The 13,168-nt window shown below is 41.4% G+C and overlaps 1 protein-coding gene across 1 annotated transcript in view; it reads right to left on the bottom strand.

The window, feature by feature from the left end:
- Window positions 1-776: 776 nt before the first annotated feature.
- LOC128997468 (ribosome biogenesis protein BOP1 homolog) overlaps window positions 777-13,168 on the bottom strand; it is a 28,347-nt gene continuing 15,955 nt past the window's right edge. The window contains exons 9-13 of the mRNA XM_054423107.1: window positions 5,673-5,882; window positions 5,147-5,250; window positions 3,806-3,979; window positions 1,774-1,873; window positions 777-976 (exon numbers count right to left, since the gene is read on the bottom strand). Coding sequence (XP_054279082.1) covers window positions 777-976; window positions 1,774-1,873; window positions 3,806-3,979; window positions 5,147-5,250; window positions 5,673-5,882 — 788 coding nt within the window. The remainder of the gene's footprint in view (window positions 977-1,773; window positions 1,874-3,805; window positions 3,980-5,146; window positions 5,251-5,672; window positions 5,883-13,168) is intronic.

Genomic DNA, 13,168 nt, shown 5'->3' with positions numbered 1-13,168 from the left:
ATTTTTCATACAAACGATTTAAGTTAGCACTACAATAGAACTTCAATCATCCAAACTCCAACTATCAAATCGCTTACTGAGAGAATTTTAAAAACCTAAAACTACAGTAGGATGAATCGTTATTAAAGAGGCCCGAAGCCATTATCGCGGCAATATCTCAATCATCTCTCACGGTCACGGAAACATCCTCATTGTCTCTCGCTGCCACAGAATCAAAATCATTGCCTCTCGCTGTTAAGGAAACATCATCATAGTCTTTCTTAAATGTCTCCTGCGGTTTTGTAGACATCATGATCATGTTCAACGATCGCGGCAAAAGGTTCAATCTCCAGCGGTCAAGTAGACATCATCATTGTCTTTCACGATCTCAGCGAAATCTTAAACATTTGTCACTGTCTGATAGACTTCATCATTGTAAGTGGTTTAAATAGCTGTATTTTATGCAATCCAAATGGTTGCAGTAGCAGCTAATTTCGGTTCAACACTGAAACCATCATCAGGCATCAAAACATTAAAAACACAACACGCATTACTAGATACGACGCAACCAGCGGGAGTTTGCGTCTAGACTGTCATCTTTGTCTTTTCGCAATGGCAGCGAAAGTGTGAATTTTTTAATCGCAATATCTTTGCAGACACGTAAGGACAAATTGAATAAGTTTACCCTGAATTTTGTAAAAAAAATCCAACTATCCAAATGTTTGATTATGCGAATATGGTACGGTCCTAATCGATTCGGATGATTGGAGTTCTCTTAAAACAATGCAAACTCAAACTCACTTGTAGACCATGCCATGTGAAATGATAAGGCTTGTATCGTCAGATCCAGATGCAAACAATGGATATGTCCTGTGATAAGCCACACTCCTCACTGCAGTACTGTGAAGCCTTAGAGTCTTGTATGGTTTGGTGGAGAGGTCCAGGTCGAACCACAACACCTTGCAGTCATACGTGCCTACCAGCAGATTGTCACCTCCTAGTAACACAAAACTGTTATAAATGTGCACATAGTTACATAAAGGATACGGAAATAAAGCACTACTCATTGTTTTTACCCACTGGGTCATGTTCATACAAATAAAAGGTGAAAAGTACATGTTGTACTGCCGATGATCATTTTTGGTTAAGCAACCATGGTTTTAATACCAAGTAGTTACAAAAGGGTTTGTGGCGCGAGGAGAGGATCAGACAAATGAGCGGGACTTTTCATATCACAATCGGATAACAGCATGTGATTAGTCAGATTCACAATCTGCCAGTTTCACTTAGAGATGACAAGTTTTACAACAATTCAACAAAATAATATTGCACATGAGTCATAATTCAATAGATGTTCTGACCACTCTTGGCATAGATAAAAAGTCTAAGATTACTTGATTAAAAAAATAGAGGGATCAATTTAGAATCAACAGAACTATTAATAGGAAAGAGGTTTTTCCCTAGATGCAGGTTTGCAAGGTTTTACTATACAAAAATTAAGTTATATTTTTGAAGACAAACACAAACTAAAATTTTATTCCCACAGTACTAAAAATTTGTTTGATAATTATTTGGCTCTTTTCATTAGACCTTTTAAAAAACCAAAACCATCTACTGCAATCTTTCATTCCTTCATATATTTATGAATAAAATAATTACTAAATCAAATAAACACACAAAGAACAAAAACTTATACATGGATTTTGACATAGCTGAGTTTATGACTTTAATTTAATCAATTAATTATACAAACTTTTAAAAATAAACAAGTATAAAATGTCACATAAAATTCACCTGGATGTATAGACATGCTTGAAATCCATCGGGAGTTTGAGTACAATTTCTTCACCATTTCTTGTTTGACAACATCGTACACTCTGACATTATGCTGAGTCTGAAATTTTCATAAAGACATGATTTACTTACAAACATTGAAACATTAAAGACACAAACATCAGGCTGAAGATAAATATTGTTTAAAAAATAATATCTATATATATAATTCCGTAAGTCAAATTTTTGTAAAGAAATTGTGAGTGACTGGATGGCCGTAGAAGGATGGGAGGGGTCTTATTTTAAAGGTCTTGACGTGAATTTTGAGGGAAAACTATTCATTTTTCTTATTTTTTTACCATAAATTCGCAACAGAATAAAACTTTTCCCATTAAAACAACATGGGGTTTAATTTGTTTACATCTTTTGAAATTAAAACAGCTGTGCCACAGATTTGAAAACAGTTATCAATACACGCATTTGGTTTACTTTTAGCCAGTCAACTATGAAATGTATACTATAATAAAACTGAAATATTGAAGATTAGTCGGAAAAACGTCTGCATTATTTGTTTATATTTAAATCATATACTCAAGTTTCATTTTTTCATGCTTTTATGTTATTGTCGTTTTAAAGGAATAAACGACATAGAATAAATATTCTGTATAAATAATCAAAGAGTCGAAATTAAATCTAACTTCTGTTTTGTTTTTATTTTTAAATCATATGTTCAAGTTTATTTTAAATGATGTTGTTTTCTTTATATTTCTACACATTTTAAGGTTAAGGTTGTGTAAATATATACAACTAAAATAACCTATAAATGTTATTGGTTCTAAAATGGTGTATTTGCATTCCTTCGTTAGCTGAAATTCTATTAGAAAATCCATTTGCACAAATTTACAAAAGAGCTTTGGAAGAAATGGTTGTACAAGGTGACAGTGAATTAGAACTTAGGTTTGTAGACAGGATAAATATGGATCGTCGTAGGTATAATAAGCCTACTGCAGATGAAATTGCAGGCGTCTTCAATTCATCTGAAGGCGAACCTCCAATGAATTTTTAAAATTCCAAACAGGGAAGCTTTTATTTATCCTCATTAACCACAAGACCAAAGCTACCTTAGTAAACCAGTATTTATTCACAAACAATGATATGTTTGCTGCCTTTTCATGTTAAACCACTGGAGTGATTCAAATTATTTATTGAAAATGACATCAACAAAAACAAACAAAGAAGAACAACAAACTGGTTTTTACACAAAAGATATGGTGTAGGGATGCCTATTCTGACACATAGATAATGTTATTCTGAGTTTGTTTAAATACCGGTATTGCAAAAAGTTGTTTTACATTTGAGCTTTTTAGGGACTTATGTCCCTACAAGCCACTAGTAGTAAGTAAAGACAAAAACTCTCACAATTGGCTCTTATTACTGATAAACTACTCTTAAAATTGATTCATGGTCAAATACTCTTCCAATATGTTTTAACACTCTAATTTATTAATTCATTTGACAAATTATTGGTTAACTATTCTCAGAATGGCTTAGGAACTTTGGTTATAGTTTGAAGACCAAAAGTCACAAAACATAACTAAGTAATGAAGGATACACATTTAACTCACCTAAAGAAAGAGTCCCAAGAAGTTAAAAGAACACGAAAAAGTAACTGAAAAAGGGGCTGATATTTCGCTCCTTTCAGGATCTTCTTCAGAGGTAGAACGACCAGATTCTACCTCCGACGAAGCTCCTGAAAGGGGCGAAATATCAGCCCCTTTTTCAGTTACTTTTTGTGTTCTTTTATCTTCCTGGGACTCTTTCTTCAGGTGAGTTAGTTGTGTATCCTCCCTTTCCCCTTAATAAGTTCTTAAAGGCAAGTTGTTTTCCCTAAAAAAAACTTTTATATTTTGTCCTAGACTAATGTACCTTTCTTTCTGGAAATTATTTGAACATTTCTAACCTGCTCTTTAAGTATAAGTCCTGAATTCACAATGTATTACAGTTTCTTTATTTATTAAGTACTCTTACCATTGGTTAAGTGACCACAACTTACCGCCACAAAGAAGTAAGGCCTGACAGGGTGGAAGAGTACACACTGGACCCTACCCTTGGGTCTACTGAAGGGCAACATTGATCTTCTCTTGGACAGTTGGTGAATCAACACGGATCTGTTCTCACCCTCGGGCATCACTGTAGCGAAGTAGTCACCTCGTCCATGCCAGGTTACCTGGTAACGCCATGAGGGAAACATGAGTAAAAGAACAAAAACTTTAGCAAATTAATTTTTTTTTTACTAGATGAACTCATCATGTTCATGTTTATCTACGGCGCTACGCCATTTAATTCTGTTCTAATATGTGGGGGAACAGTCCTACCTCTAGTCCTCCAAAACTGAAGGTTTCCCTTTTGATCCATTCTCAGAGGTAGGTTTTGGTCCCGGATGCCATTTGTCCAGGGGTAGAACCGTTCCCATATAAAAATGTTAAAAAATACAAACGAAATAGAAACATCACTTACTAAGCCTAAACACAAAAAAACAATATTTTTTTGGGAAAAAGGTGAAAATTAGTGAGAATCAGATCATTTCACCAAGAATTAACTTTTCACCTCCCAAATTTGATAATTCGTTCATGTTTAACCCACTTATCTGCACGAGCTGTCTGTGATATACCATTAACGATATACATCACAACAGTTGTAGTTGTGTATACATCACAAGTGGTATCCATTTTGTTTCGTTTGTCTAAATTATCTTTGTCCTTTAGTTTTGGATACTATAAAATTTAATAAAGGCCATATTCACAATTAGTTTTCCTTTTCAGTTTGGGTTGGATCACAAATTGGTGTATTTGAAATGAATCAGTAGATCAACATCAGCACACTCTGAGGGACTAAAGCCCCGTTCACACGGAGCGAGTTTACAAGCTACACGCCGGCTTTTTTACACGCAGCTAGTAAAATAGCTCAGTGTGAACGACGTACTCGCTCAAAAGCTGCTTGTAAAAAAACTCTGGAAAAAGTTGACGCTGCCGCTACTTTACACGCCAACTCGCCAGCTTTTGAGCGAGTAGGCGTGTAAAGTAGCCCAGTGTGAACACAGTTGCTTGTGCTTGTGCGCTTGTTACTCAAAGATGTTGGAGGATTTGTTTCAAGCCAGCAACTGAGCGAGTGGAAAAAGCATCGTGTGAACGACTACAAGCGCACTCGCCGACGTCTTTCTAAACGTCTGCGAGTTGGCGAGTGGACAAGTTCCGTGTGAACGAATACAAGCACACTCGCCAACTCGCCGGCTTCTTACACGCTGGCATGTAGCTTGTAAACTCGCCCCTAGTGAACGGGCCTTAACATGGGAATGGAATGTCTACACTTCTCCATAGTCAAAGATTGGACAGACCTGTTTGATCTCCCGGAAGTGATTGGCAATGACTCTGATACCTCGGTCCCATTCCTCTCCCTCTGCTTGCTGCCATTGGACTGCTACGGCTACTCTCTCAGGAACTACACAAAATACAAACAATTTTAGTGGACAAAGTCCTCCTGGCTTGAGAGACCTGTACCGTATACATTGGACCTACAGCCGAACCTGAACTCCAAACCAACGGAGCTACACTATGCCATTAGACTGCTTTACAGTGAATTTTTTCACTCTCTAGTAAAATCAGTGACATTTTTGTAAATATAGTCATCCCAAGTAAAATCCATGACTTTAAATGAATTTGCACTAAGTAAAATCAATGACCTTTGGTGAATTCCCTCATACTCCCCTGTAAGAACAACGACTTTAGGCTTATTTCGACACACCACTGCAATTCATAAATTTGAAATGTAACCTTTACAGTGAATTTAGTAAATCACTAGAACAAATCAAAGGCTTCTCAGTATTTTCAACATCCGGTAGAGACACGTTGATTATTTCCTACCTTGCCCATCTTGTACTGGAGGTTCACTGAGGACAGAGTCTGTTTTCTCAATGACTAGAGAATCTCCGACGCCAGGGTTGATTAGAAGACATTTACGATCAGCTGCTACTGCTATGAGAGACAGAGCAGGGTTGGGACACCAGGCTACACTACGCACTGTCCCTCCTACTGGGATAGTCTTTAGACACCTGGCTGTGGATATCTCCCACACTGTAACATATCAGGAGACATTTACAATCAGCTGCTACTGCTATGAGAGACAAAGCAGGGTTGGGACACCAGGCTACACTACGCACTGTCCCTCCTACTGGGATAGTCTTTAGACACCTGGCTGTGGATATCTCCCACACTGTAACATATCAGGAGACATTTACAATCAGTTGCTACTGCTATGAGAGACAGAGCAGGGTTGGGACACCAGGCTACACTACGCACTGTCCCTCCTACTGGGATAGTCTTTAGACACCTGGCTGTGGATATCTCCCACACTGTAACATATCAGGAGACATTTACAATCAGCTGCCACTGCTATGAGAGACAGAGCAGGGTTGGGGCACCAGGCTACACTACGCACTGTCCCTCCTACTGGGATAGTCTTTAGACACCTGGCTGTGGATATCTCCCACACTGTAACATATCAGGAGACATTTACAATCAGCTGCCACTGCTATGAGAGACAGAGCAGAGTTAGGACACCAGGCTACACTACGCACTGTCCCTCCTACTGGGATAGTCTTTAGACATCTGGCTGTGGATATCTCCCACACTGTAACATATCAGGAGACATTTACATTCAGCTGCTACTGCTATGAGAGACAGAGCAGGGTTGGGACACCAGGCTACACTACGCACTGTCCCTCCTACTGGGATAGTCTTTAGACATCTGGCTGTGGATATCTCCCACACTGTAACATATCAGGAGACATTTACAATCAGCTGCCACTGCTATGAGAGACAGAGCAGGGTTGGGACACTAGGCTACACTACGCACTGTCCCTCCTACTGGGATAGTCTTTAGACATCTGGCTGTGGATATCTCCCACACTGTTACATATCAGGAGACATTTACAATCAGCTGCTACTGCTATGAGAGACAGAGCAGGGTTGGGACACCAGGCTACACTACGCACTGTCCCTCCTACTGGGATAGTCTTTAGACACCTGGCTGTGGATATCTCCCACACTGTAACATATCAGGAGACATTTACATTCAGCTGCTACTGCTATGACAGACAGAGCAGGGTTGGGACACCAGGCTACACTACGCACTGTCCCTCCTACTGGGATAGTCTTTAGACATCTGGCTGTGGATATCTCCCACACTGTAACATATCAGGAGACATTTACATTCAGCTGCTACTGCTATGAGAGACAGAGCAGGGTTGGGACACCAGGCTACACTACGCACTGTCCCTCCTACTGGGATAGTCTTTAGACATCTGGCTGTGGATATCTCCCACACTGTAACATATCAGGAGACATTTACAATCAGCTGCCACTGCTATGAGAGACAGAGCAGGGTTGGGACACCAGGCTACACTACGCACTGTCCCTCCTACTGGGATAGTCTTTAGACACCTGGCTGTGGATATCTCCCACACTGTAACATATCAGGAGACATTTACAATCAGCTGCTACTGCTATGAGAGACAGAGCAGGGTTGGGACACCAGGCTACACTACGCACTGTCCCTCCTACTGGGATAGTCTTTAGACACCTGGCTGTGGATATCTCCCACACTGTAACATATCAGGAGACATTTACAATCAGCTGCTACTGCTACGAGAGACAGAGCAGGGTTGGGACACCAGGCTACACTACGCACTGTCCCTCCTACTGGGATAGTCTTTAGACATCTGGCTGTGGATATCTCCCACACTGTAACATATCAGGAGACATTTACAATCAGTTGCTACTGCTATGAGAGACAGAGCAGGGTTGAGGCACCAGGCTACACTACGCACTGTCCCTCCTACTGGGATAGTCTTTAGACGTCTGGCTGTGGATATCTCCCACACTGTAACATATCAGGAGACATTTACAATCAGCTGCCACTGCTATGAGAGACAGAGCAGGGTTGGGACACCAGGCTACACTACGCACTGTCCCTCCTACTGGGATAGTCTTTAGACATCTGGCTGTGGATATCTCCCACACTGTAACATATCAGGAGACATTTACAATCAGCTGCTACTGCTACGAGAGACAGAGCAGGGTTGGGACACCAGGCTACACTACACACTGTCCCTCCTACTGGGATAGTCTTTAGACACCTGGCTGTGGATATCTCCCACACTGTAACATATCAGGAGACATTTACAATCAGCTGCCACTGCTATGAGAGACAGAGCAGGGTTGGGACACCAGGCTACACTACGCACTGTCCCTCCTACTGGGATAGTCTTTAGACACCTGGCTGTGGATATCTCCCACACTGTAACATATCAGGAGACATTTACAATCAGCTGCCACTGCTATGAGAGACAGAGCAGGGTTGGGACACCAGGCTACACTACACACTGTCCCTCCTACTGGGATAGTCTTTAGACACCTGGCTGTGGATATCTCCCACACTGTAACATATCAGGAGACATTTACAATCAGCTGCCACTGCTATGAGAGACAGAGCAGGGTTGGGACACCAGGCTACACTACGCACTGTCCCTCCTACTGGGATAGTCTTTAGACATCTGGCTGTGGATATCTCCCACACTGTAACATATCAGGAGACATTTACAATCAGCTGCTACTGCTATGAGAGACAGAGCAGGGTTGGGACACCAGGCTACACTACACACTGTCCCTCCTACTGGGATAGTCTTTAGACACCTGGCTGTGGATATCTCCCACACTGTAACATATCAGGAGACATTTACAATCAGCTGCTACTGCTATGAGAGACAGAGCAGAGTTGGGGCACCAGGCTACACTACGCACTGTCCCTCCTACTGGGATAGTCTTTAGACACCTGGCTGTGGATATCTCCCACACTGTAACATACCAGGAGACATTTACATTCAGCTGCTACTGCTATGAGAGACAGAGCAGGGTTGGGACACCAGGCTACACTACGCACTGTCCCTCCTACTGGGATAGTCTTTAGACACCTGGCTGTGGATATCTCCCACACTGTAACATATCAGGAGACATTTACAATCAGTTGCTACTGCTATGAGAGACAGAGCAGGGTTGGGGCACCAGGCTACACTACGCACTGTCCCTCCTACTGGGATAGTCTTTAGACATCTGGCTGTGGATATCTCCCACACTGTAACATATCAGGAGACATTTACATTCAGCTGCTACTGCTACGAGAGACAGAGCAGGGCTGGGACACCAGGCTACACTTTGCACTGTCCCTCCTACTGGGATAGTCTTTAGACACCTGGCTGTGGATATCTCCCACACTGTAACATATCAGGAGACATTTACAATCAGCTGCTACTGCTACGAGAGACAGAGCAGGGTTGGGACACCAGGCTACACTACGCACTGTCCCTCCTACTGGGATAGTCTTTAGACATCTGGCTGTGGATATCTCCCACACTGTAACATATCAGGAGACATTTACAATCAGCTGCTACTGCTACGAGAGACAGAGCAGGGTTGGGACACCAGGCTACACTACGCACTGTCCCTCCTACTGGGATAGTCTTTAGACATCTGGCTGTGGATATCTCCCACACTGTAACATATCAGGAGACATTTACATCCAGCTGCTACTGCTATGAGAGACAGAGCAGGGTTGGGACACCAGGCTACACTACGCACTGTCCCTCCTACTGGGATAGTCTTTAGACATCTGGCTGTGGATATCTCCCACACTGTAACATATCAGGAGACATTTACAATCAGCTGCTACTGCTATGAGAGACAGAGCAGGGTTGGGACACCAGGCTACACTACGCACTGTCCCTCCTACTGGGATAGTCTTTAGACATCTGGCTGTGGATATCTCCCACACTGTAACATATCAGGAGACATTTACAATCAGTTGCTACTGCTATGAGAGACAGAGCAGGGTTGGGGCACCAGGCTACACTACGCACTGTCCCTCCTACTGGGATAGTCTTTAGACATCTGGCTGTGGATATCTCCCACACTGTAACATATCAGGAGACATTTACATTCAGCTGCTACTGCTATGAGAGACAGAGCAGGGTTGGGACACCAGGCTACACTTGACGTACGATGATAAATCATTTACAAAGAAAACACCTCAATATAATATTCTTATTTCTTTGCCAAAAGACTGTTTTCTTATATAGATAAAATATTATATAGTCAGATGTTTTTAAATTGTTTTTGGTTAAAAACAAATAAGAGTTTTAGTTGTTGTTTTAATGTAATAAAGAAGATGGTTTTTGTTAACACTTATTTTGTCATTTTTTTTTTATGTTTAATCGTCCGTGATATCAAATCAATTGAATCACGTATATTGACGATATAAATTGGCAACCGTGACAGGACTTTTAATTAAGAAATGACAAAATTAGGAGTTGAAGATTTGACAACTGAAATGCTGGAGAAAGGCCTGGAAGAAAGTGAGGAGAAGGAGACAGGAAGTAAAGCCTACGAGCTTCGACCACGGGTAGGACGAAATACCCAGTTGGTAGAACAAATATCACAACCTGACCCGGTGAGTACTCTACTGTCCAAAATTTCAGAGAAACTAGATATCCAATCTGAGAAACTTGACACACAGTCGGCAGATATTACTGAGAAACTTGACACACAGTCGGCAGATATTAATAGTAAAATGTCATCATTTATGGAACAAATTTCTCACAACTATTCAAAATTAGACAAAAGAATTGAATCATTGGAGTCAGATGTTGTCGTGACCATTGATAAAATTACAAAATTAGAAACAAATTTCGATGGTAACTCTGATAAATTAAATGAATTGGAACTTCATGCATGAAAACTCTCCTGAAACTATAAATTTGACTGCATGGCATGAAGAAAACGTGAAACAAATCAAACATATGAATCGACAAGCTGAAGAGAGTTCGATGAGGAAGCTGAGAGAAACGATGTACCTGAAGAGCAGGACCTGAAACCGGGTACGTTGGTTCTTCGGCGAAACCATCCCTTGAGTAGTAAGCTTAAAAATGTGCATGCAGGGATGGCACGGAAATGGCTTGGACCTTTTGAAGTGGAACACAAGCTAGGGAAGGGAGTGTACCTCTTGAGGTCTGATCCACCAATTAAGGTACACATGTCGGAGTTGAAATTACTTCCGCAAACTCTCCGTGAAGCAACTCAAGCCGAAGATGATGAACAAGAAGCAGAAGACCATAACAATGCATCACCTGTGTATAACTTAAGGTCTAGAAAGAGGAAGATTTAAAATATATTGAGGGTTTTGGGGGGGATGATTGACGCACGATGATAAATCATTTACAAAGAAAAACACCTCAATATAATATTCTTATTTCTTTGCCAAAAGACTGTTTTCTTATATAGATAAAATATTATATAGTCAGATGTTTTTAAATTGTTTTTGGTTAAAAACAAATAAGAGTTTTAGTTGTTGTTTTAATGTAATAAAGAAGATGGTTTTTGTTAACACTTATTTTGTCATTTTTTTAAATGTTTAATCGTCCGTGATATCAAATCAATTGAATCACGTATATTGACGATATAACACTACGCACTGTCCCTCCTACTGGGATAGTCTTTAGACATCTGGCTGTGGATATCTCCCACACTGTAACATATCAGGAGACATTTACATTCAGCTGCTACTGCTATGAGAGACAGAGCAGGGTTGGGACACCAGGCTACACTACGCACTGTCCCTCCTACTGGGATAGTCTTTAGACACCTGGCTGTGGATATCTCCCACACTGTAACATATCAGGAGACATTTACATTCAGCTGCTACTGCTATGAGAGACAGAGCAGGGTGGGACACCCAGGCTACACTACGCACTGTCCCTCCTACTGGGATAGTCTTTAGACGTCTGGCTGTGGATATCTCCCACACTGTAACATATCAGGAGACATTTACATTCAGCTGCTACTGCTATGAGAGACAGGGCAGGGTTGGGACACCAGGCTACACTACGCACTGTCCCTCCTACTGGATAGTCTTTAGACACCTGGCTGTGGATATCTCCCACACTGTAACATATCAGGAGACATTTACATTCAGCTGCTACTGCTATGAGAGACAGAGCAGGGTTGGGACACCAGGCTACACTACGCACTGTCCCTCCTACTGGGATAGTCTTTAGACATCTGGCTGTGGATATCTCCCACACTGTAACATATCAGGAGACATTACAATCAGCTGCTACTGCTATGAGAGACAGGGCAGGGTTGGGACACCAGGCTACACTACGCACTGTCCTCCTACTGAGATAGTCTTTAGACATCTGGCTGTGGATATCTCCCACACTGTAACATATCAGGAGACATTTACAATCAGTTGCTACTGCTATGAGAGACAGAGCAGGGTTGGGACACCAGGCTACACTACGCACTGTCCCTCCTACTGGGATAGTCTTTAGACACCTGGCTGTGGATATCTCCCACACTGTAACATATCAGGAGACATTTACATTCAGCTGCTACTGCTATGAGAGACAGGGCAGGGTTGGGACACCAGGCTACACTACGCACTGTCCTCCTACTGGGATAGTCTTTAGACACCTGGCTGTGGATATCTCCCACACTGTAACATATCAGGAGACATTTACAATCAGTTGCTACTGCTATGAGAGACAGAGCAGGGTTGGGACACCAGGCTACACTAGGCACTGTCCCTCCTACTGGGATAGTCTTTAGACACCTGGCTGTGGATATCTCCCACACTGTAACATATCAGGAGACATTTACATTCAGCTGCTACTGCTATGAGAGACAGGGCAGGGTTGGGACACCAGGCTACACTACGCACTGTCCCTCCTACTGGGATAGTCTTTAGACACCTGGCTGTGGATATCTCCCACACTGTAACATATCAGGAGACATTTACATTCAGCTGCTACTGCTATGAGAGACAGAGCAGGGTTGGGACACCAGGCTACACTACGCACTGTCCCTCCTACTGGGATAGTCTTTAGACACCTGGCTGTGGATATCTTGAAAATACTTTCCTTAACTAAAATATGTAATCAGCATATTTAATCAAATATTTTACATATCAAATTATTTCATTATTTTCTGGAATTCAGTTCATGATTTTATTTCGAATAGCCAAACAATTTTCTGAAATCCAGCACGATTTGATATTTAAAATAGCTAAATAGTTTGGAATTTATTCCAAGTATAGCTATGTAATAGTTGGATAGCAACAATAGATTTCGTCCTTGTTGACTTGACGCAAACATTCAATACATTCCCCATTGTACTTGACGAATACCGTTGACGGCACGCTGCGCCTCTGGCTGGCAGAGCGATAGTTCTGTCCGATAATGAACATAGATTACGATGAATCTCCCTTCGTTATTTGTAAAGAAATTGTTAATCCGAATCACAAATTATTT

The sequence above is a fragment of the Macrosteles quadrilineatus genome, unplaced genomic scaffold (genome assembly GCF_028750875.1).
Source record: "Macrosteles quadrilineatus isolate MER2022 unplaced genomic scaffold, UCM_ALF_1.0 Scaffold_6__1_contigs__length_79288215, whole genome shotgun sequence".
NCBI classification, from domain to species: Eukaryota; Metazoa; Arthropoda; class Insecta; order Hemiptera; family Cicadellidae; genus Macrosteles; species Macrosteles quadrilineatus.
This window is presented reverse-complemented; position numbering and strand designations above follow the sequence as displayed.